This window comes from Phaenicophaeus curvirostris, chromosome 17, assembly GCF_032191515.1.
Source record: "Phaenicophaeus curvirostris isolate KB17595 chromosome 17, BPBGC_Pcur_1.0, whole genome shotgun sequence".
Classification (NCBI taxonomy): domain Eukaryota; kingdom Metazoa; phylum Chordata; class Aves; order Cuculiformes; family Cuculidae; genus Phaenicophaeus; species Phaenicophaeus curvirostris.
Genome location: NC_091408.1, coordinates 9,105,732 through 9,133,472, shown reverse-complemented (window position 1 = coordinate 9,133,472; position 27,741 = coordinate 9,105,732). Strand labels below are relative to the sequence as shown.

General features: G+C 42.0%; 1 protein-coding gene across 2 annotated transcripts; it reads right to left on the bottom strand.

The window, feature by feature from the left end:
• Positions 1–273: 273 nt before the first annotated feature.
• Positions 274–19,939, bottom strand: YPEL1 (yippee like 1). 2 transcript variants are annotated; one of them, XM_069871123.1, is made up of 6 exons: positions 19,673–19,939; positions 17,299–17,371; positions 15,858–16,140; positions 7,159–7,202; positions 5,670–5,778; positions 274–4,714 (listed from the first exon to the last, which is right to left on the bottom strand). In XM_069871123.1, exons 3-6 carry the CDS (start codon positions 15,972–15,974, stop codon positions 4,625–4,627), a joined length of 360 nt encoding a protein of 119 aa, XP_069727224.1. In that variant the 5' UTR covers positions 15,975–16,140; positions 17,299–17,371; positions 19,673–19,939; the 3' UTR covers positions 274–4,624. The 2 variants fall into 2 exon arrangements, with proteins under 2 accessions (XP_069727224.1, XP_069727223.1); XM_069871122.1 differs by lacking the exon at positions 17,299–17,371.
• Positions 19,940–27,741: the final 7,802 nt, after the last annotated feature.

The following is a 27,741-nucleotide window of genomic DNA, read 5'->3' as shown; positions in this document are numbered from 1 at the left end:
CTGTGAGAGCTGCCAACGCTGAGGTTCCACAAATGGCTCAAAACAGGCAAAAGCTCTAAAAGTAGCAACACAACTTCCTGTATTTCAGAAACATTAATGCAAAGAGAAACAAATGTTTAGTGGCAGTCTTAAAACCATGTAAGAATCAGATTCAACCCACATTTAGACATTTAAGAGCAACTAAGAGTACTGGCTTCTCTTTCTGGCTTTGTTAGAGAATAAAACATGAGAATTTAATTAGCAATAAAAAGATCTCACAAACCCAACAATAACTCAACAAAACAATTGAAAGCTTTTATTGTGATACCTCAAGTAGATACAATATAGTGAAACAACAAATGATGTACAGTATTGCTAGGACAAAACAGCAACACAGCCATGTCACCTGTAAAAGAAAGCACTGTAAAGAGTTTAAGAAACAATGAGGCACAACTCATCTGCCATATACGACTCATGCTTTAGGTCTTAAAACCATTTGTAACAGTCTTTTTAAGAGAAACCTCTGAAGTCTGTTCCCTTCGCAGTAAATGTTCATACTGCTGGTTGGCTTAACATGAGTCTCAATGAAGTAGAGTGAAGTGTCCAAGTAGTTTAACAATAATTTGACAGCTTCTTCCACTCACCACCATCATCAACAAATGGAGATGTTCCAAATTTGGTCTGTAAGACTGTAGGTCACTGCTGTTGCAATCTGACTGCTGAGATGAGCGTGCAGAAAAAGCTCTACAAGCATTGCTCGGAGGGAAGCTTAAGTCCACCAAAAATGGTACACGGCCTTCACGACCTCCTGCACTAACTTGATGTACCGATAAGAAACATATAACCACTCAGTTATGGGCACAGTGATGACTTTGTCAGAACCTCTGAGGCCACATTTTAATTCAAAGAAATGTCAAACTACAGTCCCCCCTCCTCTCCCACAGACTCCAAAAGATGCAAGCATGCAGGGCATGTCACCCAGATCAGCCATTATAGAAGGTCTCGCCAGTGGGAAATCAAGATAAAATTATAGCAAGCTTCATTAATACCGTTTGTCACTATATGGGTTACAATGAATGAGGGAATCTCATTCTGGCCCTTTGTACTGGCACCTAAAACTGAGATTGACTGCTAAAAGCATGCAGCAAGAGTGGTTAAGTTGACAAGTCAGGAATCCCTCATCAAATTCTGCAGCTTACTTCACAGCAAGTTTGCAACTGTACAGAATTTTTATAGATGGCAGCACTGCCTTTTATTAACCAGAAGAGTAGAGTGACCAAAGAATAACACTAGTGTTTGGAGGCAGACTCAGTCCTGGAACACCATTTTTACAGCCATTATTTTGGACCTAGATAGAGAATGTGTGGTCAGATTACTAAAGTCACATCAAATTATGATTAATTACTTTAGGACAGGCGTGGCTTTAGAGGTTCAGAGGAAAAAACAAACACCTTTCAATACATGTACATTTTTGCTAGCAAATTCCTATGCATCCCAATGAACATTTCTTCTAAGCCAGCTCATAGTCAGTTCATTTGGTCCAAGAAAGAGCCAGCAAGAAGCAAAGGTTCACAAAAGCTTTTTGTTACAGTTTATAAAAAACAAAATACAAAATAAATGTTAAGACCAACAATAAAAATAACCAGTACAAGTAACAAAAGTGCTCAAGTTGAAGGGAAGTAAACTTGCCCAGAGCAAACACATACAAACTTTAAATATAATCTTTAATATATTACAAAAATTGGTTAGAGGGAAAATGCTTTTAGTAAAATTTTTTCAAGTAAGTTTATTTTTCTTCCAAATGACTGCTGGAGGGTTCAGTGACCAGACTGACCTCTTCACATCAGCCAGCAGCCATTGCTATCTGGATTCTACTTTCACCAAAACCAATAACAAGAACACTCTACGTCTTTACAAGGGGAGAAAATCATTGACGCTGCCAAGCAATACAGGAAGAAAATTCACATATTCCCTCAACAGAATGAGCCTCAAGAATGTTACATGGCAGCACGAAATAACAATTCTCTGCTAGCTCTACTCTTCACTCATTCTAAGCATCAGCTCTTAAAAGACCAAAAGAATATTGCTTTGTTTGGTTCTTTTAAAAGCCATAAACGTCACATACCAGTTCATTAACTCTTTATGCCAGTAGTCTGAAGCTCTATGTGCTAAGCACTTGATGAAGTCCCAACCTTTGGCATCAAAGTTAATTAAGGTTTTGGTGAAAATGTCCAGTTTGAAATATAAATAATGCACTGAAGAAAGAGGTTGAATTTCCAAGTAAGAATCAGGCTGTTATAGACAGCATTAACTTATAGCCAAACCCCCAATTTTAGAGAGAAAAATATTTAATACTTTATATATTTTCTTTAATTTCAACTCTCTACTGAAAAGCAGCCATTACTTTTGTCTTCAGTTCAGCGTACTGCTTCGGCAAGGAGCCAAGAAATAAGAAAAGCCCAAAGATACACAAACTTCACATAAGCCTGTTCACAAGTATCAACATTGCAACTGGACTTTGAAGCCAACACAAACTTTTTGCTGACAGAAGTTTCGGTGCCTTCTTTGTTGGCAACATACATTAATTACAACAGAGGAAAACAAAAACCCAAGAATTCCAGGTTAGAAAGATCAAGAGACAGGCAACACCAAAGCCCATCTTGCATCAATGGCATGGTTAAAAAGGAGACTTTGAAGCTTGATGCTGTGAACATGAAATAGTAACATGTAAGCCACAAAATCCAGATTGAACACGATTTTACCACCTCAGGTCTCTGGACTGAAACCCAACAGCTATAACTACTTCTCTAATTCTTACATTTTTAATTCATAGGTACAGATCACTACAACATCTTGAATGCGGTTTAAGCCAACCTGCATGGTAAAGAATGTGTACACGTGGGTGAAATCTCTTTCTTTCTCTCTCCACAAAGACGCTGGAAAGCTGGTTTAAAGATTTGTATTGCCCCTACCCATTGGCATCATTTTTCATGTATGACAACATTTCTAAAGTGCAGCAGAGTTCAGAAAGCCTATCAGATTCCCAAAAACGTAACAGCAGCAACAGCACCTAGGACTCATTATGCAGGTGCTACGTTAGAATTGTTATTGAGAGAAAATTATTTTGTATTGCAAGGCTTCCATATCATTCAGTTCTAGTACTGATATAGTGTTAAAGTTTTTTTTTTCCCCAAACATCTTATCCTCAAGAATTAAAAGGATCAAAGTACAAAAAGTCTTCAGAGACTGTTTAATTTGAAAATAAAGATAGCAAATTTATGTAGAGCATTTTTTCACAGTTGCTAAGAATTTGCACGCACAGATACCAACAGCTAATTTTGTGCATACACTTTACAGAAGTTTCTCTCAGTAACTCATTCTGTTTAAGAAACAGCATAAGAAAGAAAGAAGGGGAGATTCATATAAATTTTTATTATAAAAAGGTACTTGGGGATGATTTAGCCAGCAAACCAAGAAACCCTTTCCCCACCCCCAAGTCTTAAAAACTATGCTATTTTATTTTATGAAAAATTGAGTCAAACTTCCCTTCCCTCTTATTACTTCTCTTTCCTACAGGTACAATACTAATTTTCACATCATAGGCTCTGGCCATTTCTCACAAAAATACTTATTTTTGTTCAAATGTAGCAGAAGCAGAATACTTCAAGTTTCCTTAATATCAACCTCTTTGTCCAGTGCATTAGGACTATACAGTTACATGGAACCAGCCATAAAACTTCACTGATGCACAAGTCCCTGTTACTGGCAAAGGTACAGTACCAAAACTTTCAAAACTTTTTTTTAATACACCGACTAATTTTTTTTTTCCGCAAAATAGAAGATGTATATATTTTTCTGCTTTTTTAATTTTGCAAGCTATAGTTTTATAAACTTCTTATCCAGCAAACTCCTCAGGGAATATGTTGGTCTTAAATAAACATATTCTATAGCATTATCGATTTAAAAATCCTAATGTTTTTAAGATACCAAACCTCTAACATAACCTTTCCTAACGACTTGAGACCTGCTAACTTCAGTCAGTGCAATTGAAATTTTTTTTTTATTAAGTGAGCACTGTACCTTTAACCAATTCACCTACAAGATGTATATAGGTTGTGGTACACTCAAATTTAAAAAGAAATTAATAACTACAATACTGCATCCTCTTCACTGCCAAACACATCAGAAATTGCTACATATAAAAAAAGCACCCCATCCCATACATTCTTTCGGACTGCTCAGATATAGAACTTCTACAGGACTGGAGTGTAGGTGTTTAGGCAAGAAGCATGCACAGCAGAAGGTAGCATTAAAGGCATAGGTCAGAGAGATGCTAACCAGTAAAATCCGTCTTCAATTAGTGAAACTGTTTCTCTAGTTTGAGAGAGTTTAGAAAAAGGTCATCCAAAATGTTCCAAAACAACTGTTCACACAATAATACACGTACAAAAAGAGGGAACTTACACAAGGAGAAAAGGCAAACATGGCCTGAAATAGCCACTTACACTACACTACTCATTTGTGAGGTTTCAGAGTTCAGTGATATTCAGGGCCACTCTAGCCAAGCTCTTCCTTTACTTTGTGTTAGTCTTTGTAAAGCATGTTCCACAGAGTATTGTCCAAACAGAAGGGAAAAGGTTATGATTCACTCCCAGCCATTATCTTTTATCATGTGGGCAAGTTCAATGATAAATTTTCCTTCTTTGTATTTCTGACTGCTCTCAAAAGCATGTTCCTGGAAAGAAGAAAAATCAAGACACTGACTTAAGCTGGGGAAATTAAATATTTTAAACAATCTTGCATTGTAAATACAAACCAGGAGACATTTCACAGTTAACATCCCGTATCGGTTACACTGAATCAAGGGTGGGAGGGAGGAAAGGGATGAAGAGTGCTGAGAAGATAGGAGTAAACTTCTCATAAGCAGAACTGGCAGATCCACTGCACAACAGATCTTGCTCGAGAACTTCCCACATTCTCACACTGCTTAGGGAATTTTAAGACTTAAATGAAGTTTAGGAAACAGCACATTATGTCTGTTCAGTTTGCTTATTCCCAGAAGCAATGAAAAGCAGGAATAGGAACCTTTTCATAAGCTCCCCTCTATATTAGTCAGGGTGAATGCATTAGAACAACTTCTTTCCGTAAGACCCAAAGCTACACTGAATCAATGAAAATGCTACGTGCAAAACCCAGAATCTAATATTTGCAAAGCATCAAACTTGCAATACAACTGCATCATAGGTAACTGTGCAAGTGCACAAGTAACGTTCTCAAACAACAGAATCAGGTTCATATTACTTATAAGCAGTGTGAATACATTCAGTACCACTTATCATAATTCATATTTTTCTATACGAACCAACTTTTGCAACCCAAGAAATAAAAGACCCACTTTGACAATTCCTTCCATCAGTTCAGTGCATGAGGTTGGTAATCTTGCAAAAAGATATTACAAAAGTATTAGATTGCTGTAATAGCACCTATATCTTACACTCATTTTGCAGTTCAGAATAAAGTTACTACCTACTACAGCATTCCAGCAGACATAAGGAAACAAAGCTATATTAGTCTGATATAAACAAAAGCATCAGAACTAAACTATCAGTATAGGTGCAACACAAGGGCCTACTCAAATATCTATGCTTCAACAAATAAACATTTAGTGAAGATTTAAGTATATTACTTACATATTTCCATCCAAGAGTGGTTTTACAGTTTTCACAATATATATCTGCTACAGCATGTAAACCTGTCAGAAGAACTCTCTCCTCTGCTGGACCACAGCCCACATTTACCCTGGGAAAAAAAAGAAGAGAAGTTACATTAACTGTGTGAGTGTATTTCTTACCTGTTACCTACCTTTTCTTCAGGAGAAAAAAATTGTTTAAAAAAAGCCTAACTTTTACAGTGCTGAATAAGCAACTCCCTCTCAGGTAAACAACAGGAAGAAAAAAGCTTTTTGTTGTTTGCTTTTCAAGTGGCTACTCTAAGCAGCAAAGTGTTGGTGATGCCCACTTATTCCCATCAACAACATGCTAAACAGCTGAACTTTCAGAGAAGAGAACACAAATGAGTAACTGGACACCTCCACAGTTTCAGGCATCTCTTTAAAAACAATTTAAGACCTCTATAATAGAAGTCTGTACAGTAAATTAGCACCAACAGCTGAATTTAGAACCAACTTCAAGAATAGCAGCAAGCAAAACGCCTCAAATATTTCTTTGCTACAGATCAACACACTAAGCCACAACAAAGAGCAATATCAAAACATCACATGAAGTATTGCATCAAGCTAGTTTTTTTCATGAATAACAGTCTATGCAGAAAACATGAGATAAGACTAACCCAAGTTTTTAATTCAAGTGTTATACAAGAGCAAAATTTTGCCATTTTTGCTGCTGCATCACCAGACTCTTACTACTACAATTATACAAGAAGTTCCAAGTCATCACTGAAAGGCTATATATAAGAACTCCAAGGATTTGCAATCATATCTTTTACAGTTATAGTTCCATTATCCTGGGCGAAAATAGACTAAACACTTCACTGCACTTTTTCCAAAATGCTGCAACACCACGAACTGCTGAAAAATAAAGAAAAAATGCAATCCGGCATATCAAAGACTTAAAATACAACCATTAACAAATTCAACGAGCTTTCTATCACAGTTATGACATGCTTAAAACTGCAAGTATTAGGCTTGATAAGATCTCAGAGACCTTTTGCCTCTAGCACATTTACAATATTCAAGGTCACTTAAGATCTACCAAGCTTACTGAAACATTAACCTGCAAATGTATCTATCTCACACTGGAAAATTCTTCTTTAGACTACTCTAGGGTTGTCTAAAGCAAGTTTAGAGTGACATGACATATTTTGACTTCTGGAGTACCTCAGAACAGTAACTCTTACTCTAGACAGCTACTATTACATACACAAAAGGAACTTCACATTAACTCCCTCCCCTAAACACTCAGCTATTAGAAGAATTACTTAAACATTAGATAAACTAACACGTGCAACAAGCTCAGTAGCCCTTTAATAAGCCGGTGAGCAAAGCCAACATTAAGAAGAACAGGGCAAAGTGCAGCTACATTAATTTCAACTGTTTTCCACTTATGAAGCATACAAAAAATGCTACACTGTCAGTAATGTGCACAACCATAACATACTTACACAGAATTGAAGAGGTAGGCTCGTCCCTGGCTTCCCTGGAAGGACTGCATTAAAAAAATGCACTTGTTAAAAATCAGGAAAAAAACCTCACCAAACCAAAAAAATAGTTCCAGAAGGGTGTGTTATTAAGTATATAAACACAGTACAGAAACTATTTCAGATTAACTACTTGATACCTGGTCAAAGACTTCACCCAGATTAGATTTTTTAGATATGATTTCAAGTTGATAAGCATCACTGTCCAAAATAATACATCCATAATGCAAATCAACCACTTTTCCTCACCCCTCTGCAAGATACCAATTATTATTTCCTAGACATCCTTCATGCTAATTAAAATAATCTGCTTTTAACTCAAAGTGAATTATTCCCATCTCCTCTATCCTTTCCCACTGCACCCAGATGATAATTTATTTCAATTTCATTGCATCATTTGATGCAAGACAATGAAATTCAGGACCAAGCATAAAACAAGCACACTGCATTCAGGAAACCATCTGATCAGTTTATAAGCTCATCTTTATTTCAATAAAACAACCGTTATCAAGTGCCCAAGCACAGCCATATGCTTTCAAATCTCTCACATTCCTGGCAGATTACAGGCAAAAGATGACTGTCCAGACTTCCTTGTCTGGATCTAAATTAATGTTTTACTTCAGTGCACTAGAGTTTAGAAGCAGAACCCCGATCAGCCACACACACTGGGGGTTGGCTTGGCTGGCAAAGCGGTTTCAGTGCCCATGAGCTGCATCCGAGTTCCCTCTGTACCCACCTAAACCAGCAGCTCCTCTGCCATGCGCTCTGCAAACGCTCACAAAGACAAAGGCCTGAGCCTGTGATCTGACAGCCTTGAGCTATAAACATCCTGGCAGAACTCATGAGCAGATCAGATCCAGCCACAGGCAAAACATGCAAAATATATGTAAGACACATCACTGCTTTCATCTGTTGATTTGTTCCTTCTGTATGGAATTACTTTATAATTCAGACATAGCCATTATTCCCCATTTAGACAAGATCACAGAGAAATGGAGTTTCTTCTTCCTCTCTTCCATGCCAAATTCCACTTTAAAAAAAATCCCTAAGCTGTCTTAATTTCTTTGCCCTAGAAAACAAAAAAATTTACCTATGTTGAAGAGAAAATATTAGTGTTTTTAAAAATCTTTGCAGTTCTGTTATTGACGATCAAAGATCAACTTTTCTGAAACCTACATTAGATCCACATGTAGGTTTCCTGGAAGGGAAATCTCACCTTGAATATTCATGAATGGTTTTAGTTACATTAGGCACAGAATCACAGGCAGAAGGATCTTTCCGCAATAGATTCTTCTTCTGACATGTATTTAGTTATATAATTAGAAGTCACTTGACACCAAAGTAGATATTTTGCCAATGTGATAATTAGCAATGCAACACAGGTAACTGTTGTAGCTCAACTACTTACTCAGAACAGTTTGAAAAAAAACCCCAAAAAAGTAGATGTAAAAGTCAAAAGCATATACACACACATCAACATCAACCAGATTACATACCACAAAGAATATCAAAAGAAATCCATTACTCTGGGATACCATAAGCAGCAGTGGTGGCAGTGCAGTCACTTGCAGCCCCAGTTACTCAAAAATCTCACTTTAAGATGCCAAGTTCTTCTTGACAATTTACAGCATTAATATTTTAGTATTTTAGCAACCACTTAAGAGAATTATTAAATGGAGATTAACATTGACAGAACTTATTTCTTCATCTACAGCAAAGACAAAACAAAAGACTCCCCCCACTAGCCAGAGCTACAAGTCTTACTTTTCAAAAGGTAAATGAAAAAAGAAACAGGCTACACAATACACTGAAAGCTAGAACTTCAGGTAGGACCATCTTGGTAAGGAGACTCAAACACGCCACACAAAGGCAGAGTGGCACAGAACCTGCGGTCTGGAGCCTCTACAGCATCAGCCCTGAACTCTAAATTAGAGCCAGTGTCTCACAAGCAATAATGAAGTAGAGAATGTTTACTGCAGATGAACACAAAAACTATCTATGTATGTACTCTCAAATCCTGCTCAGCAACAAATGAGCACCTAGCCCGAGTCAACTGCCCATGAATTTAGACAACTGCAGTTGTGCAACCCCAAAACTTAAAAAGTAAAGGGAACATTTTAAAGTTCCTCTTATTCACTAAGAGGTAAACTTCAACTAGAAATCCTTGTTCCATGTACCCAAAATTAAGGAAAAGAACTTTCAAAGACATAATGACCTTTTTCTCATTGAGCTACGATAAAAATCTTGCATTAAAAAATTTCAGCCATTTCTCTTTGCTTTAGAAACTTCATGCTGTGAATTAGAATCCACAAATTCTTTTTCAAACTTCACCAAGAAATACTCTCGCCTATTGAATTAATCATGTGCTAGTTTCTCTATTTACATGTAATTACATATCCCAATTGCATACAAATTAATGTGGGGTTTCACTGATCCTACACAGTCACTTTTTAAACTACTTATATGCCATATTTTACTTTCCACAGCTAGCTGGGAAAGAAAGACTCCAGAACAAATCAAGTCAGGAGACTTTTTGAACTACATTTTGCAATTATTTCTGCCAAGTTTATGTTTAGTCTTGACTTAATATCGCTTAATAAAAGCCCTCATTTGACCCTGCATTTCTCAAGATCGAGCAAAGGGCAGTAACAGGACGCCAGGAATAACAGAAAAACATAGCTCTCCCCTTCTCTTGTTCCATAAGCTAAAAGACCTCTAGCCAAATGAAATACAAACCACAGGTTGGAAAGTACTGCTTTAGCTGTTCTTTTTTCCTGATGTATTTTTGAAAAGCACTTTTTTTTTTTTATTCTACCCTTTGCTTTACTGTCCTAAATATGCTATACTCCCCACCTACCACTGCCTTCTCATTTTCAGGATTGTCAGGGTACAGCATAGGGAGAAGCAACACAAAACAAATGCTTTTCCTGGGACAGTGGTTTTAGAGGTTCGCCAACACCCTGCTGCAAAAAGCTGCTCCACTCCCACCTTCTCTAGCTTCCTGTTAGCAGAGCTGGGCCAATTCATTTGATACCTTCATCTCTCTTGCCTACATACATGTTTAGGGCTAAATATTACATTTACATGCCACAGAACAACTGCGCAGATGGGAACAGCAAGTTCTTCCACGTCTACATCACTCACAGGTAACTTGTCAGCAACCTACGGTAACTTGTGTTACTGCATTCTGGAATACAGAACCTGGATCCTGGCAACTCAGACTTTCCTTTAAACCCAGCCACAACATCAAAGTATTGAGCATTTAGTGGTCCACAATCCATCCATGTGGAAGTTATACACCAACTGAAGTAAACATGCTGTAAAGATAATGTTTTTAATTCCCAAGCCTTTTAACTTTTTTCTTATGGATTTCTTAACATAAGAGCTTGGCAGTCAGTTTCTAGCTCACATGAACAGCTGAGATTCCCTCCTCCCAAACACTCTATCCAAGCAACACAAAAGCACACATCTGTCACATATGCCTTCTCTTGACCACAGAATATTGATTAGGCATAAGAAAGATTTATTATCAGCTTTATTTCTTGATGCATCCTATTACTAGAAACAGTGAAGGACAGTTCATTTTGGCACTTAAAACTGCTTGCTAAGCTTGTAACTTGGTTATAGAGTATTTTGCTTAACCAGAAAAAAATTAATACTGAACAAACATTTGTTCTTACCAGCACAGTTTCTCACACTCTGCACTGTTAAAATTCATATCAGTATAATGAATCGGAGACTGTCAGGTTAAACACCTTGTCTGTCAACTCCTCAAAGGAAACGAAAGAGAATATTTTAAATGGCAGTGTCAAGGACTTACAGGAATAACTCTTCAAACCAGTCTCCAACAAACTGCTCTTCTACAGAATAAACATCACCTATGCAAATGCAAACTTCTCCTTTGCAAGGTTTGTTCAGCACTTCCAAGACTGCTAGCACTATACATAAATCATAACTAAAGCAAGAGATTCTATTAAAACTGTCATAATCCCAAGTCTGAAAGATGTCTTACCCAGCAGAGGAATTGGAAGACAGTGGCAACTGTGACCAACTCTCATCAATTATGACATCAAGCACAATTTTTTATTTAGAAGCTGGGTAATTTATCAGTTCAACCATTACTAGCAGTTGAATTTGCTTTAAGTCTGCTTTTTCATGGTCCTTAATTTCACACTGACTTACCACTTAAATTTGTCCCTAGAAAAGCCACTTCTTTGACTAGCTGTCCATTCCTACAGTATGGCCTACAAGATCCACAACAGTTGAAAGCAGGATTTCTGAATAGTGCAAGCAAAATTGTTTAACTGTGTTTCAGAACCATAATAAGGTTGACTGCAACAACACTGCGGTATTAGGATCTTTTCAAGTCATCTGACAGATACGTCAATACATTTTGCAGTAAGGAAACTTTACAACTACATAAACTTTATAAAGTTTCCCTTCCACACGAGTACATATCTAATTCCGCAGATATGATCTGCGCCTCCAAGTTAAACCTGTCATTACCTCCAACACCAGGATTAGGTCTTTTATCCAGGAGAAAAGGGAGCACCAGGGAAGTAGAACACATCTTCACTGCCCTAAGGCATAACTGAGGGCATGGGTGGGGGCAGGGAAGCTACTAAAAAGCTTATGTAATTAATTATTCCCCATAGATGGGATTAGGCTCTGTGCTCAGAGATCAGGCTCCACAGAAAACATCTAGAGAAACCTAGCAAGTTTTAAAGGTATGGCAGACATTATTGTAAACAAGTCAGAAAGGCATTAACAATACCAGCCTTCAACAGAGCTTGCAAGCTACTCGCAACACAAAAAAATAATCTTAAAGATAGGCAACGAAGCAAGTCCAGCGTAAGAAAGTCCACGTCAGGCAGGACCAGTTACCTTGGGTTATACAGCATCTTGGACACGTTTCAGAAATAATCTTGTCAAAATGTCAGTAGAACATTTCCTTGCATATTTTCCAGCTCCTTTAAGCCTTCAAATCTATCCTTGGATGTTTTCCAAATACAGCTTCTCTTCCAAAAACTACACTCTTCCTCCAAAACAAAAAAACACCACACCAAAACAACCCCAAAACTAGAAGCCTCTTAACAGAAAAAAATATACCACCAGAATATTTATGAAATTAGGCCTATTCTCAACTTTTTCAGCAGAGAACAAAAATGGCCTTCAACAGGCCCACCTACCTTCCCAAATACTCCTTATATCATAACCAAAGGGGGATTACTCAACCGACTCAAGCCAAGAACAGCACATTTACTTAAAAGATAACAAACCCTTGAAAAAGAGCCCTCTTGGACTCATCAGTTAAACAGTAGAGGACAAAAAGAGAGATTCCTAAACAAGGCTAAAGCTGTTTTGGCATCTACTTAACCTGAAGACTTCTCATCAATAATGTAACACCAGACATACTGGATGTCTCTGAGAGCCAAATATAACCACCAAGACTGTTCTTTTACCCATAAGGTGCAAGGATTTCCCAGTGACGTCTATGACTTACGTATACCTTTATGCAGAACTTGTTCTTGAAAATATTGACAGATCTGGCCTTGTCTGTACCTTTGTATGACTCTCCTCCCCCCTGGTGCAGATATGCTTTGCTATAAATGAGACAGAAGAAAGTGACGGTATTTATACAAGCATTTATAGGAAGAAATCCAGATTTTCTTCCATCTCCAGCATGAAGGCACACTGTAAGACAATCCAACAGTCTTATAAGCAGCTCAGACTTGAGCCAAAAAGCATTATCCTTCGCAATATATCCATTCAGTTCCAAGGTTTCTATTAGGTATTTGTATTTTTGTAATTTCTTGAACCTTGCCTGAATTTCTAAACAATTACTGGATCTTAGTGTATACAAGCTTTTCCCAGGTTCTTTGGAACTTATGCTCTCCAAGCAACATTTGCCTCCTACGAAATTAACTACTGCTAGAAGTCATTGCACATTCTTATCATTTACAAGAAAATCGGAGAAAAGCTCTTCCAGTTAAGCCTTCTCCAAAACTTATTTTAGAATCTCCAAGAGCAGCACACATCACATTTTGTACAGACCAGACAAGCAGCAACCTCCCCTGGACTTTGGTCTTGCAGAAGTTCTCCCTCAAAAGTTAATTACGCAATTTTTTTTTAATTGTTGGGACTTTTAAAAAAAAAAACATTATCACCATTGATATATATACCATTTGGTTGCTTTTTATGCACCACCTGAGCATTTTAAAATTCAACAACTACCTTCTGTGGTATGAATCTTCTGCCTTGCTCTTTTTATCAAGGCCTCACAGTCACTTGCCAATAGAGGTTACTTCACTTCTGTGCCTACAGTCACAGTAAGGTATTATTCTAAAAACACCCATTTGCTTCTTTAAAGAAATAAAGTTGCAGATCCTTTCCCTGTCCTCTGAAAGCTCTCCAGTTTAGTGAAGACTACCATATTCCTTCTAGTAGTAATTCTTAAAAGCATTCAACATTCAGTTTCAAGTCTTTGCCAAAGAAACAGAAAACCCAGCACTTGCAGACTCGTCAACAATGCAAATCCATAGTGCCTAAAAGGTACATTTTACTACTTCAAAGTTACATTTATTTCAATTAAAATCCATCTCCATTTGGTTAGTTCTTTTATTATGTATCCTTCAGATTGTCTTTCCTAAGATAACTGGGGTTACGATAACTCATACACCAGGGCATGCACTCGGCTGCACAGACTAAAGCCCATCAGCATTTCCACTGCTGATGACCTCCCAGTCTGGGACTCCCATTCCCAACTAGCCTTCACCCCCAGCAATCCCCTTTCCCCAGGTTCCTCTCTAGATGTAAAAAATGCAAGGTTAGCATGGAAACATCTAGAAATCTATGCGCTAATCACCAACACTCAAGAGAATTTCAACACTAGGCAACATGGCTAGTGCTTTCATAGTTGCAGAGAAAAACTACAAGTAACGATGAATTCACTTGTACAAGTAACACTTACATATTGTCTTATTAGTCTGCATTATTTCTAAGCTATTGCCAAGACTTAGTTGCCATTTTATCATCAGCAAGTGCACAAGAGCAGTGGGGAAAAAAAAAAGCCCTTCACATTTCACTTCAAGACAACAAGGATTCCCCTTCTCACACAGAAGAGAAACAGAATGAAAAGATGCTTCGTGTCCACTGCCATTCTTGTCAAACAACTGGCATCAGCCATTCTCAACAGAGAAACTGCAAATCTGTATTGAAATCTGGTATTTCACTAATCCATGACAGGCCAGCATTTAAAAGAAACACCACTCACTTCATAGCACAGCTTCTCTTGAAGTTGGAAACATAAGCATTTGTTATACCTGACAGTAATATCTCAAAGCACATTAGAAAGCTACTTGTAGCTGCTTTAAATTAAGAGTTCACAATATATTTGGACTCTTTTTCTCCCAACTACCTAAAAGAAGAAAGCAACAATCACCATGCATCCAGGGAACGCAGGGCAGAGGAATATCCCAATGAAGCTACAGCTGGGTACCAAATACTGTTTGCCTCCATCTGCTGAAGAGTATTTGTGGCACTAGGGCCCAGGAGTGATACTGTACAGTAGGCATTTTGAAAAAAAAAAAAAAAGTGAGATGTTTGTAACCAAAAACTGTATTTAGGAAGGGTTACCCAGAGCTTAGCTTTTACCTAGGCCCTCAAAGTGTGGGGTGGACAATAAGGCCGAGCAGTTCAATTCTCTTCTCCTTCAATAAACCCAGTTGCAGATACACTTTCTCATCACCCAAAGAAAACCTCAGCTCAGAAGTAGCAGCATTTCCACCCCCTCACCCCCATCTCTTCAACACTCAAGAGCAGCACCACCTTAGTACTACTGAACACACATGCAAACAGGAGCAACAGATGAATGTAGCTATAAAGGGTTTGCCACTAAAGATTTTATTTGACAAAGTAGTTATATAGAAAGCAGTTTGTATTAAAAAGTTTGAAAAGCAGTTGTAGTGTTTTCACCAGGACACCATTGAGAGCAAATCCATCAGGAGCTTATCTGAAGCAAAGACTGGGCCAGTCTGTCAAGTACTTATCCCAAACTTCAAGCTACCCTATGTATTTTATACATCACAAATCTTGGTTTCTTCCAGCAACAGGTAAGAAGGACAGGCCTAACCTGTTTCAGGGATCCACACATCCTCTTAGCTTAAGTTTATAAAGTCCAACTACTTGGCTAATCACATTCCTTAGGAACTGGTATACAGCAGAAGTAAATGTGTTTACAGATTCCATAATAGCAGTGGAACATTCTGGAAAGAGTTTTGTGACCTTCAGTCAAAGAAAATCAGATATCATCTTTATCTGGCATAACTGTGCTCAGAATCACTTCCCTACCCAAAGATCAGTTTTTTCTTCTGACAGTTCTCCTTCAGCAGACTTTTCAGATGTGACCACTGGAAATCAGTACCTACCTGACAGCAGATAGAGGTTGTTAATACGGGGGAAATTTATTAGATCAGCCTTTGCAACACATTCAGAGGTTTTCAGAATATATCCAGTCCTCAGTACACAACACAACCCAAAAGTGAACCCAGGGAAGAGACCAAAGTATGCATCAATTGGCATCCCTTATCTATGGGGAGCAGTGACACAGCGATAACCATTTCGGTCAAGAAACAATTCATGAGGTCTCTAAGCAAACCACTTGCCTTGGAGATCAATTCATCGTGATTGGCTAGGTGGGCTCTGCAGTGGATGCAGCTGTAGGTTCGGTGACAGTTTGGCAGGTAAGCCTGGAACGTTTTTGATTTTGTCATTTTTACCATCTCCGCTGGTGGCTCCTCACTCAGCTCAGGGCTGGCACTTGAAGAATTACAACTTTGCTGAACTCGCTGACAAAAGAAACACTGGAATATGCAAGCAAAAGCCGTTGTTGTTCTGGAGTGTGTGTGGCACTTTCCACACAAATGACAGAAGAGAAACAGTCACAACCTGTAAGTGAAAAGATCAGAACAATTAGCAGCTTACAAGGCCAGAATAAACTTGTTATTCAATAGTCCAGAGACAAAGCAAGTGTTATTTAGAGCAAATGCCTAGTTATGCTAAGGATCCTTTTTTTTTGTCCTCTATGAAGCAGTTCAATTCAAGTTCCATTCAACGCAGCAACAACCAGTTCTGCTCCACTAACAGCATCTACTCCATCACATTCCTAATAAAGGAGGAGACTCAAACCATTCTGCATGAAACATGAGCACTTTCTACTATATACCAGGTATATTCTTTAAGACATCCATGTAGACAATTAGAGCAAAAAGACAGGGGATTTGAGAAAGTGAATCATCTTTCAAGTCTTGGTGATCAGTTCCAACATAGCAAGTGACAAGGCATCCTGGAAAACACTTTCTATGTCCAACAATAAGCATACAAAAAAATCTGCACTTTGGTATTCAACAAAAATCTTACTGTATTGCATCTGGCTTTAAGTCAAACACCAAACAAGATGCTGCCATCCTACTCAGGGACCCCTGCCTCCTCTTTCAAACTCAGCAGAATTACGTATGCCTTCAGGCAAAGACCTTTTTGACTAGTGTCCTGATCAAAGCTAATTAGATACTTCCTCATTTTACCAGAATAGCCTTAATGGATGCTACCAAAACCACAGTCAGAAAATAGAAGCTGAATTCTACAGAGAAAAAACCCAACTCAATTGCATTCTTAAGCCTCAGGAGTGCCTTTAAGAGACATTACATGCATAGAGACCATCAGACCTTCCTGCCATTCTGGAAAGCAAGCCTTTTTTTAGGGTTTGCCTGATAATTATAGATTCTAAATATACATAATAACATCTACCAATCTGTCAGAGGCCATTGGTTACCACGCTGCATGCGTCAGGCCGAGGAACAATCCAAACACGAACAGTGCACAGTCACTTATGTCATCAGCTATCAGGTGACTGGCAGAGTAGGTCAATAGCACAAACACAGAAACCAGAGCCAATACAAAGAATTTACAGTATCTCAACCCAGCTATTAAAACGAGCATGCAAAACACTAATCACAGTTGTAAACAGCATGCAGGGCAGCAGTTAACCACTCTTCTAGCAGTAGGATACTAGTCATACAAATAGAGCAGATAATGAAAGCCACGTACATGAAAGATTGTTTATAGGAAGCAGCCACTGCGCTTCAGCCGAAGTCTTGAGAAAGTAATCTGTACAGCAGGCCTAGCACAAGAGAAGCACAGCAAGATTTAAATGAGTTTGGTTTGGGGTTTTTTTGTTATTTGTTTCAAAGGATTTTGGTTTTTTTCTTTTAAATCTTAAGCTCATGATAGCAGCAGGAGGAAAGACTCAAGAACTACCGAGGGACTTGCCACAATAAAACCTCTAGCACATAGAATTGCGACGGCAGAGATAAGCCACAAACAAGACATGCGGCAGGACGTATGCAATCCAAAAACTAAAGCAACCATGGGAAGAAACTGCCATCCAAAGCACACATTCACACATGAGAACGATAACTTTTTTTAGTCGCTGAAAAGGAAAACAGATTTGACAAAGATATACATTAATATCTTTGAAATATAAACCCAGTTAGCATGAAGAGCAGAACTTAATTATTAGCAGTAATTTAAATATTAGTTATCTGTTGTCCCAAGATAATTATAACTGCAAAGGGAGGAATGATTACAGTGTTTGAAGAAAACAGCTTGATTTTGTAAAACAGCTGGATATTAAGCCACATTTATTAGAGGTAACAGATCACAGGAGAAAAACAGAAAACAAAGGAAATACACTCCTAGAAGCTAAATGCTCCCTTTAAGTTCCCTGCTTGAAGTCTTAATGTTAGAAAGATGCAGATCCTGTTCAGGCTCACAGAAATGGAAAAAACCCACGGGGCTTCAGAAGGAAAGCAAAGATGTTTTGACTGTGGATTAGACCCTTGAGATCAGTAACTGAAACGCGAGTTCAATGCTTGCAGAAGTTCAGCAAGTTGAACAGAAGAGGAAAATACTATTCTTCAGGGCAATCCCAGAAGCTGTTTAAGTTCATATTTCTAAAGGCAATCTGAACTCTCTCAGGCTCGATCACAGAATCATAGAATAGTTTGGGTTCGAAGAGACCTTAAAGATCACCTAGTTCCAAAACCCCCTGCCACGGGCAGGGACACCTCCCGCTGGATCAGGCTGCTCACAGCCCCATCCAGCCTGGCCCTGAACACCCCCAGGGATGGGGCAGCCACAGCTTCTCTGAGAAACCTCTTAAAGTGCCTCACCATTCTCAGTGAAGAAATTCCTCCCTATGCCTAGTCTAAATCTGCCCCTCTCCTGTTTATACCCATCGCCCCTCGTCCTATCACTACAGGTCTTTGTGAACAGTCCCTCTCCAGCTTTCCTGTAGCCCTTTCAGGTACTGGAAGGTCGCTATAAGGTCTCCTCGGAGCCTTCTCTTCTCCAGGCTGAACAACCCCAACTCTCTCAGCCTGTCCTCATAGGGGAGGTGCTCCAGCCCTCTGATCATCCTTGTAGCCTCCTCTGGACCCGTTCCAACAGCTCCATCTCCTTCTTATAACGATGACTCCAGAACTGGCCACAACACTCCAGATGAGGTCTCACAAGAGAGGAACAGAGGAGCAGAATCCCCTCCCTCGCCCTGCTGGCCACGCTTCTTTCGAGGCGGCGTTCATCACGCCGCATCCTTCAGCTACAAGAGATGAAGAACTAAAACCTCTTTGGACCACGCCGGTCCGGAGCGCTCCCCACACGCCCCCAGAGAGCTCAAGGCGAGGCTCAGCCCACCGACCGTTCCTCGTCTTCGCCGCGGCGGGGCCGCCCGACCCCCGGGGCTCTCGGCCTCATCCCCCGCGGGGCTCCCGCACCCCGGGGCGGCTCCTTGAGGGGAAGCCCCGCCCCGTGACGTCACAGGGCGGCGCCGCGCGACCAACGGGCGCGGGGAAGGCCCCGCCCCGCCAGGGACCCGGATGTGTAAACAAACACCCCGCGCGGCGTGGCGGGGGGGGGGCAGCGGGGGGGGGACCCGCACCGCCTCTCCGCCCCCCCCACCCCCTCCACCCCCAACCCCGGTGGCGGAGCCCACGCAAGCCGCGGTCTGGTGGCCCCGGCGGGGAAAACCCGCGTCAAGTTAAAACGCTGAGAGGCGGGAGCCTCGTTTGTTCTTTAGAGACGGAGGATTAACGGGAGGAGGGAGGCGAGGAGGAGCCGGCGCTGCCCGCCCGCCGGGAAAGAGCCGCGCACGTTTTTGCCGGAGCGCGAAGCCGCCGCGGCGGGGGATGCCGGACCCCCCTGCCCCCCCCCCCCTTATGTAAACCGTCCCCGCCCGCCCGGTACCGGGGAGGCTGCGGGCAGCGCTGCCGTCATTTCCCGGCGCTATAAATAGCCCCGAGCCCTCCTCCCGCCCCCCGAGGCGAGCGGCGGCCCCCGCTCCCCGCAAAGCACGGCGGGGGCTCCTCGCGACAACCCCCCCCCCCCACCCCCCGCTTCCCAAGACCTCGGGCCCCGTACTCACCGCCGCGCCGGCTCCGCTCCCCGGCCCCGAGCGGCGGCGCCCCGGGACGCGTTCCCTCGGGTGGCGGCGACGTCCCCGCGCTCAGCGCCGCGACACAAAGCGGTTGGGGCGGGGAGGGGGGGTGGTGGTGGGAAAAGGGACTCTCCTCGCCTCGAAGGCGGCTCCGCGACGGCAGCCGGGGGGTCACGGGCGGGGACCGGGCACGCGCGTCCCGCCCCGAGGGCCGAGTGGCGGCCGAGGCATCCTGCCCGCCGCGCTGCGATCGCGCCCGCCGACCGCCTTTGTTTTGTGGCTTTCCCCTCCTCCTCCTCCCCCGGCCCGGGGGCGCTGCGGCCGTTAAACGCGCTCCCACCGCCGCCGGCAGCCAATCGGCGGCCCGGCACGCCCCGGGGCGGGGACCTGAGCCCGCGGCCGGCGGGGGGCGAGGGGGCGCGGCCGGGGGCGGGGCGAGAGGCTTGGCCACGCCCCTTTGGGCCCGCCCCGCACCAATCGGCTTGGCGGGTGAGCGGTCTGTCCCGCCCCCTTTAGCCCCGCCCCCTCGCCAACAGCGTTTTGCTGGCTGGCCACGCCCCCTAATGGCTCCGCCCCTTCGCCTATCGGCTTGATGTATGAGCCTTTGGCCACGCCCCCTGTTGGCCACGCCCCTCACAGAAGGCTCGCGGGCGAGCGGTTGGCCCCGCCCCTCCCCATTGACCCCGCCCCTTATTCGCTTCGCCCCTTTCCCTTTGCCGCGAGGGGCGGGGGGACAGTGCTGAGGGGCGGGGCTATCGCTGTTGGCTCCGCCCCTTCTCCTCTCCCCTTGGCCCCGCCCACTCCAGCTGGGGACGGGTTCGCCGCTTTTCATAGAATCATAGAATCAAGTGGCACCAGGAGATACTTAGATTGGGTATTAGGAAAAATTGCTTCACGGAAAGGGTTGTTGAGCACTCGCAGTGGCTGCCCAGAGAAGTGGTGGAGGTGCCATCCCTAGAGGGATTGAAAAGATGTGTGGACATGGTGCTTAGGGACTGCTGTGCAAGGCTGGGGTGCTGGGATTCAACAGCCCTGCCTGCAGCCGCAGCGTTCCTCTACCTCTAGAATCATGGAAGAGTTTGGGTTGGAAGGGACCTTAAAGATCATCTAGTTCCAATCTCCTTGCAATGGGCAGGGACACGTCCCACTAGATCAGGTCCAAGCTGAACTTCTCCTGATGCAGCCTCAATCCATTTCCTCATGTTTTACCTCTGGTCATCAGAGAGAGGAGATCACAGAATCACCAGGTTGGAAAAGACCCACCGGATCATCGAGTCCAACCATTCCCATCAATCACTAAACCATGTCCCTCAGCACCTCGTCCACCCGTCCCTTAACCCCCTCCAGGGAAGGTGACTCAACCCCCTCCCTGGGCAGCCTCTGCCACTGCCCAATGACCCTTCCTGTGAAAAATTTTTTCCTGATGTCCAGCCTAAACCTCCCCTGGTGGAGCTTGAGGCCATTCCCTCTCGTCCTGTCCCCTGTCACTTGGGAGAAGAGCCCAGCTCCCTCCTCTCCACAACCTCCTTTCAGGCAGTTGTAGAGAGCAATGAGGTCTCCCCTCAGCCTCCTCTTCTCCAGGCTAAACACCCCCAGCTCTCTCAGCCGCTCCTCATAAGGCCTGTTCTCCAGCCCCCTCGCCAGCCTCGTTGCTCTTCTCTGGACTCGCTCCAGAGCCTCAACACCCTCCCTGTGGGGAGGGGCCCAGGACTGACCCCAGGGTTCGAGGAGCGGTCTCCCCAGCGCAGTGGCCCCGCCCCCGCCCGGCCCCGGCCCCGCCCCTCGCGCGCTCCCTCAGGCCCGTGCGGGGAGCGGCCGCGGGAGCCCGGGGGTTGTGCAGAATGAACCTTAGAATCATTGAGGCTGCAAAAGAGCCCCTAAGGCATCCAGTCCAACTCCACCGTAACCCCCAGCGCCACGGACACATGGTTTTTGAACCCCTCCAGGGATGAGGCTCCACCGCTGCCCTGGGCAGCCGGTTCCAATGCGTCACCGCTCATCCAGTAAAGAAATATGTCCTAATCGTAGAATCGTTGAACCGTTTGGATTGGAAGGGACCTCAAAGCCCTTTTAGTTCCACCCCCTGACATGAGCAGGGACACCTCCCAGTGCGCCCCATCCAACCTGGTTCTGAACACCTCCAGGGATGGGGCAGCCACCACTGCTCTGGGCAACTTGTTCCAGGGCCTCCCCACCCTCATTGTGGAGAAATTCTTCCTAATGTCTAATCTAAATCTTCCCCCCTCCAATTTAAAGCCATTCCCCCTTGTCCTATCACTACATACCCTTGTAAAAAGTCCCCTAATGTCCAATCTAAACCTCCCCCAGTGCAACTTGAGGCCATTTCCCCTCATGCTAATGCTTGTCATTTGAGAGAAAAGACCAACACTCCTGGGTGTTTTGGGGAGAGCTCACTGCTTAAAATAAAACAACAACAAAGCTTTTAAGGTATGAAAGAACGATTTTGCTGATTAAAGAAACCAAAATATGACTCACATGACTCACGAAGCACCCGAGGGCTGGTAGCAATGATCTTGCTTTTCTTTAAAAGGTAAATAGAAGCTGGGCCCTGGTTTATTTTGGCCGTGCTCTTCTGTATCAGTGGGCAGAGAGTACAGAGATGCAAGCTGACGGAGCCTGGGACTGAGCTGTCATCTGTACTCTCTACCCCGAGGCAGGGCTCTTTTGTCATGCTACATAAATGCAGCATCGATAAAATTTTCTTCGCCTCCTTATCTTCTTGTCAGTGCTGACATCTCATTTTTTCAGATCTCTATCGAGTTGTTTTAACCCACGGGGCCTCCGTACTTCACAGGATATTAGAGAAACAGAATACATTACAATTCAGCTACTGGCTATAATCAATAAACCATGTGCTAGTTGATTTTATTCTATCAATTTTTTAGTATAATTCACGTGTTAATGTATTTTTGTCATATGCATCTTCTGTCTTTGTTATCCGTATGTTCTGTCAAGAACAGCAAACTAATGGCTGTTATTGAAGAGTAGTAAAAAAACCCCACTACTGCACAATAAAGAATAAATATGTTTTGGTGAAACAGCTGGAAACAAGCAATCTATGAGTATTTCCAGTAGGGCTTTTGTTGCAATTTTCCCATTTTCTCTAGCTCCAATGCTGGTAGCTGTAGTCTTGTGAAAAGGAGAAAAGGTGACAAACCTTTTGGCTGACTTAGGTACACTTCTGGGTGCATCAAATCAAGCTTTCTAATCCGTACCGGTTAGATGGGGGCTATCATAAAGACAAACAAGGAACGGAAAAAGAGGCAGGAATGTGGCCTGGTTTAGCAGAGAAATTATACTAAATCGGACACTGTGCAAAGAGTACATAAATCCTGCAATGCTTCTTGAAAAGCAGCCTGTTAAAAGGTAAAAATATCCCATAAAGGGCTTTTAAGAATCTGTAACAAGCTGCTTCTTTTACTTCATTTTGAAGAGCCTATTACTACTCTCCTGTAACAAGACAGACTCCTTAGTCTGGTCTTTATCCAGTCGAAAGATACCCAACTAGGTGGACATCGTTGTTATCTGGTATGGCTCATCCTATGCCCTATTTTTTCCTGCCCATCACAGAGGGGTTGGAACTGGGTGATCTTTAAGGTCCCTCCCAACCCAAACTATTCTATGATTCTATTTACGGAGCTGCCATCTATTTGCCTATAAAAATATTCCTGCATGTATTCTTTAGAAGTAATTGCTTTGACCTGTTAGTAACAGTTCATACTCATATTTTGCAGGTTCTAATTGCTATACCCCAGTGTGTTTACTGTAGTTTCAAATTTTATCCTTTTCTTGAGGATTAGGAATGCAGACTGACATCTCGCTGGGTCACTGGTGCTGGTGGCAAAGCTCCTACCACAGCCACTGAGCCTCAAAGGCAAGCATACGTATCACATGTGTGCAAGCCTCTTCAGAGATCATTGCCGCACACGGTCCTCATGTTCAAATGTGGCAAATACTGCAGTACCTCTCACACTCTCTGAAGTTTTGCTGATGCTCTGATTCAGTACTGACTCAAAGTAGTGCGAACTTGGAATTACTGGTGCTGCTGTACATGCCTTTCTACAGATATGAATGCAGCATCATGTTTCTCTCTTCTCTTTACCTTGAGAAACAGGTTGTGGTCTTAGTTTAGGTGTTAGGAGCTGACCAGGGTACACAGAAACAGAAATTAAAATCCACATGAGGAAGAAAACAAAATAACCAGCAATCTAATCTTGCATATAGAAGTGACTCTGCTTTTCAGGGATGACAAGATGGGCAGAGGGGAGAAAGAAGTGCCTGTCAGTCAGTGAGGACAGCAAAGGATCCCGAAAGCAGAACAATGTTTCCATTGTTTTAACACAAGCTCCGCTTCACCACTGAAAGACCCAAATGACAAGGACACTGAGGGTTTCTTTCTCTTTGCTGTTTGTTTCCCTAGTAACAAACACACAAGCTGCACTGTTAGAATACCATCTTTTTCTCTCTTTTTTGTTCTTTTCTTTAAGATAAAGCCAAGTCAAGGATGTATTCAGTGCTTTCAGTAGCAGGTTAAGGCTGCTTGTAGGAATGACCTGCTGATACAGTGTGATGTACTTGAAAGTCCTGCCTGCAGTCCACTGAGGCAGTGTAATAAATTAAAAAGTGTGGAAGAAATGAGGTGCTTGCATCTCAATTTCTGTATTGTTCAGATTGTAAAGTCTTAGAGCGAATTCTGCCATTCACAGTGGGGCTCTGATCTTGATTAGCAAGGCAGATGCCATACTACCACTACTAAATCCTATGTGGTACCCTAATTATATCGCAATCGTATTATCATCAATGGTACAATACGCACCATTTTAGTGAGACTGGTTTTGACAGTGACAGCTCTTGCCTAGGTTTTTATTGTGAGCTCTGCATCATGAAACTTCTCTTGAAGTATAATTCTGTAATTGGAGAGGGTGGTAGTGCTGTTTCTCATTAGGATTCTAATCAAGGTTATGGTCTGTAGTTTTGGAATTGGTTGGGTAATGGGAACTGGAGCAATGGCATGCAGTCATTGTCCATGTGGTTTAGTGCAGTAGAGACAGAACTGGTAGGTGAATCACATCCAAAAATACTAAAAGCCATTCTAAAAAGAGGACAAAGTCAAAACATGACAGAAAAGACCACTAAAGGCATCTAAATGGAGAAAGAACGTCAGGATCATTCCTTCCTTTGCTTCTCCAGGATATTCTAAGTCTCAAAAGTTTGGAGACTTTAACCAAACTTAAGGAAGAAAAAAAAAAAGATGTGCTCATATAGACATAAATGGATGGGAAGAGGAAAAGAGTTGGTATAGCCCAACTCTAGATACCTACAGTATCTACCTAGATATTTAGAGTATGTATGTTTTCTCTAGGCAGAGGGCTGAAATACACCCCACTAGAGGGTGATCTGTCACCTGCAAAATCCGAATTACTCTTTTTTTATCCCCATTCCACCATCACTATGGAAATGCTACTTTCATCTTTTGTGTGGCTTTTGAAATGGCAAACCCAGATGTTAACTAAACTTCCCTTATATTCAGACTGAGACATACACAAATATCTTATTTGCCTTTTTTTTTGCAGCATTTGGTTTTATAATACTTGGTTTCACTAGAAAATCTAGACCTTTCACTGCGAGGTAACAGTTTACTCCTTTTAGTCTTTAAGCAAAAATACAAGTCCAACAAAATAATTACCTTGATATGAGCATAATAATGAAAATGGTGATTGTAAGAACATGTGACAACTATATTGATTTCCAGAAATTGTTTCTTGTAGCAGCCAAGCTGTGGAGTGAAAAAGATACTGGATCCATGAAGTTCTGACTGTCCTCAAAGCCGAAGCAGCTGCAGGGACTGCGAGCAGCTACTTGCCCAGTTTGGTAAGTATGGAAGCCCTACAACTGGTTGTTTCTGCTTTTCCTGCTGGCTGTTGTTGGGTTTGCAGAAAGTCTGTCGAGAGACTCAAGAGTGGAACAGAAAATTGTAGTATGTGACTGCATGTGAGTATCTCTCTATCTCATATTAACAGCAGTGTTTTTCTAATAAGAGAGTTCATAGATGTTCCATTTGTGTGTGTTATCTGGCACAGTCAATCAATTACAGTCTCTGGAACTGCAGGATTCACAGATCAGGGTCCAAAGGTGAGATACAGTAGAAATGAAATCCTAAAATTGGGGGCACAAGTGTTTTGACTCATTCTAATGTGCCTTAGACAGCTCAAAAGAAGATTCAAGGCCAAAAAGCAGCACTAAAAATATACATTAAGAAGTCTTTCCATTTTAATTAAAACTGTAGATTTAGACAGTGGTGCGAACTGTACATTATATCTCTCAGTCCTAACTCTCAAATTCTGTATCTTGCTGTCTCTGGGCACTCTACCTCATGTTTCTCTTTATGGGACGTAAGCATTTTGTCTATCAAATACAGACTTGTTTTGATAGTTAATGTTGTGAAAGCATATTGGAGATGGAAAACAGGATGAAATGGTAGGCAGTCTTAACATTTGTCTGCGACCTGTTTCAGAATTTAGTGTTTGGATTCAATTTCTGATTATGAAAGCACATTGGTACACGATTGGACTGGACAAAATCTGTCAGTGAACTAGAGCTAAACTTGGTAGTTCTATAACTTCTTCCCGATCTCTGAAAGAAGAGTAGTTACTTTAAATTATCATAAGGTGTCGTGACCATATCCAAAGCATGAAAAGAGAAAAGACATAACTATTCTGAACCCCTGGCAGTGGCTGGGTAATTCAGGATGCAGAGAGGGCTCGGCTGTGCCCCCAGCAAGAACCAGCAAGACGGCAGACAAGAATTGGGCTGCATTTCACCATGAGACTGGAAATGGTATCGCCAGCTTTGCAGCTGTTCTCTCCTGGTAAGTAAATTACACAGCACAGTGGAACATTTGAATCTCAATTTAGCACGCAAACAGAAGTGACGACACAATAAACCAGCACAACACCACATACAAACTCGCTACATGTTATAAGGACCACAGTATTATAAAGCACAAAAGCAGATACTGGCATGTATTGTCAATATTTAGCAGCAAAGGAGGCAGAAGACACGTTTATCTGGAACAAAAGGGAAAGGTAGCAGAGTAAAATGGACTACATACTCTTTTCAGTGAACACATACATATTATAAAATCCACCTTTCTATAGTATTGTCATCTGTTTCTTGCAGCTATAGACTCCTCAGGTAACTGGCAGCCAGCTGTTGCTTATCTGAGAAGTTAAACCTGTGTTTTGTGAGACATAGAAAAGTAGAGATTAATTTTCTGATGATAGATGTTTTGTATAAACACATTCTGTGTATGCTTGCCTGTAAGCAAAACAGTTGGCTGAAGGCAGGGATTCAAGCTTTTTCTTGTTTAGGTTTGCTCAGTTTCTTTTTTTCCTTCCTTACCGCCCCCCTGGGTGTGTTTCTCATCTTAAAACCCAGACTTATATTTCCATCCTCATTTTATGTCCTGTCCAGATTAGGGCATCCAGCCCAAGCATGTTCTATCGTTTCACAGATAAACAGAGCCAAGGGGATTACTGTAATCGTGTGGTAACTCGCTGTAAGATAGAAGCCATGTGACTGGTGATATTACTTGTCATTTAAACCAGAACATCCCTTAGGAAAACATCCTAGAACGTTTTGTCTCTACAAATCATTAATTCCTTGTTCTAGTCATTAATTACTCTCCTTGACAAAGATATACATCTTATTTCTCCCCTGAATGTATTTAGTATTATCTTTCAGCTGTTTTTCCCCCTCATCTGGAGGACTGAGGAGACAATAGGACTCACCATAGATATGAGAGCAAGGGATCCTTTTGAGTAACAGCAATTCATAAAGATCATTTTTCAAATTCTAAATTGTTTCTACATCTTTTCTTGGATCATTCTCCAAGTTATCAAACTATGTCTTGAACTGTGGATTCCAGCAGTGATTTTTGTCCTCATCAAGTGCAGACTGTTCTTTTCTTATTTAGACAATCTGAAGACTGTACCTATCTGGGTGGTTGGTTGCTGGGTGTTGCTGAGTATTCAACT

Coding starts and splice junctions, on each gene's coding strand:
- YPEL1 (XM_069871123.1), bottom strand. CDS start 15,974: ATGGTAAAAATGACAAAATCAAAAACGTTCCAGGCTTACCTGCCAAAC. Junction 7,203..15,857: donor ACGATGAATTGATCTCCAAG/GCAAGTGGTTTG, acceptor TTTTTAATGCAG/TCCTTCCAGGGAAGCCAGGG. Junction 4,715..5,669: donor CCACTCTTGGATGGAAATAT/GTAAGTAATATA, acceptor TCTTCTTTCCAG/GAACATGCTTTTGAGAGCAG.